At 38.7% G+C, this 1,293-nt stretch overlaps 1 protein-coding gene across 1 annotated transcript in view; it reads right to left on the bottom strand.

The window, feature by feature from the left end:
• Nucleotides 1-1,293, bottom strand: part of LOC106456559 (protein NLRC3-like) — a gene marked incomplete at its 3' end in the record, with an annotated part of 7,191 nt that continues 5,898 nt past the window's right edge. The window contains exons 5-6 of the mRNA XM_013916109.1: nucleotides 1,029-1,207; nucleotides 1-674 (exon numbers count right to left, since the gene is read on the bottom strand). Of these exons, the coding sequence (XP_013771563.1) occupies nucleotides 1-674; nucleotides 1,029-1,207 (853 nt within the window). The remainder of the gene's footprint in view (nucleotides 675-1,028; nucleotides 1,208-1,293) is intronic.

Here is a 1,293-nt window from a genome sequence, read left to right as displayed (position 1 = left end):
GATCTGATTGGCTGCTGCTGGACGGGAAGTAATCCAGAGGTTTGCATCAGGAAGAAGGTTACCCTGGATGATGTTTGCTAGGAGATCCCTCACAGGTGCTGCTTCCTTGACAGATGTTATAGTCTTAAAGCCTTCAAAGTCCAGATGAAACCTGTTTTCATCCAGACCGTCCAGGATCAGGACAATCTTGGTTTTGGTATAATCCACTGAATCTTTGAGTTCAGACAGTGTGGGGTGAAATAAAGTCAGGAGCTCATGTAGGCTTTTTTCACCTGTAATCAAATTCAGCTCTCTGAAAGCAAGACTGAAAACAAAGTCTACATCCTGGTTTGCCTTCTCTTCGGCCCAGTCAAGAATCAACTTCTGCACAGAAAATGATTTTCCAATTCCTGCGACGCCCTTCGTCACAACTGTTCTGTGAGGTTTGTCTTGATCAGGCAACGGTCTGAAGATGTCACTCAGACTGACTGATGAACACGTTTCCAGTTTACTTGTGCCATATCTGAACTCATGCTCTGTGCGAGGCCCTTCACTCTGCCCAGTGGTGATGTAGAGCTCTGTATAGATGTTGTTCAAAGGACTCGGCTTGTCACTGTTACCTTCAGACACCAAAAAAAATTTTTTTTGCATCGCTTCTTTCCATGTCTTCTTTGCCTCAAACAGTTTGATGTCATCTGTAACAATGAAATGCAAGATGAACAAGCCCAAAATTACATTGTTAATACCAAATGATTTCATTTTTTTAAATGGGAAAAATGCAAAATCACAAAATGACAAAGACAACAAATCTTTAAATTAAAGTTTTCATTGGTTTACCGGTAATTGTTTAGATTTTGGGTAAGATGAAAAAAAATTTAAATCCAGAAAATTCACCAATCAAAAAGAACCCTACACACCTAAAAACTGTGTATAAAAGAGATGTTTTATTAACAAGAAAATCCCAAATATTCAAACATTCAAAATAAACTCAAACTCATTTTACATCTAAAACTTTTCTCATAGTAGTTCTACAAATTCTTAATACATACCATTGTTATCTTCAATGTCTTTCAGGTTTTTCAATGTTATTCTGGATTTCTTTCCACACTGTGGACAGGAGTCCTCTGCTGGTGAATCAGACTGATCTGAAGTTACACACTGTTTGCAGGACTCATGTCCACACATGAACTGGACTGGATCCTTTAAAACCTCCTTGCACACTGGACAGCTGGATTAGATGGGAGATGAAGAAAACATTTCGTTATTATTGTGCATCACACACAGTGATATGACTGTATCTGAGGCAGCATTTGA

The sequence above is a fragment of the Pundamilia nyererei genome, unplaced genomic scaffold, assembly GCF_000239375.1.
Source record: "Pundamilia nyererei isolate P.nyererei 1_Seehausen unplaced genomic scaffold, PunNye1.0 scaffold00467, whole genome shotgun sequence".
Lineage (NCBI taxonomy): Eukaryota > Metazoa > Chordata > Actinopteri > Cichliformes > Cichlidae > Pundamilia > Pundamilia nyererei.
This window is presented reverse-complemented; position numbering and strand designations above follow the sequence as displayed.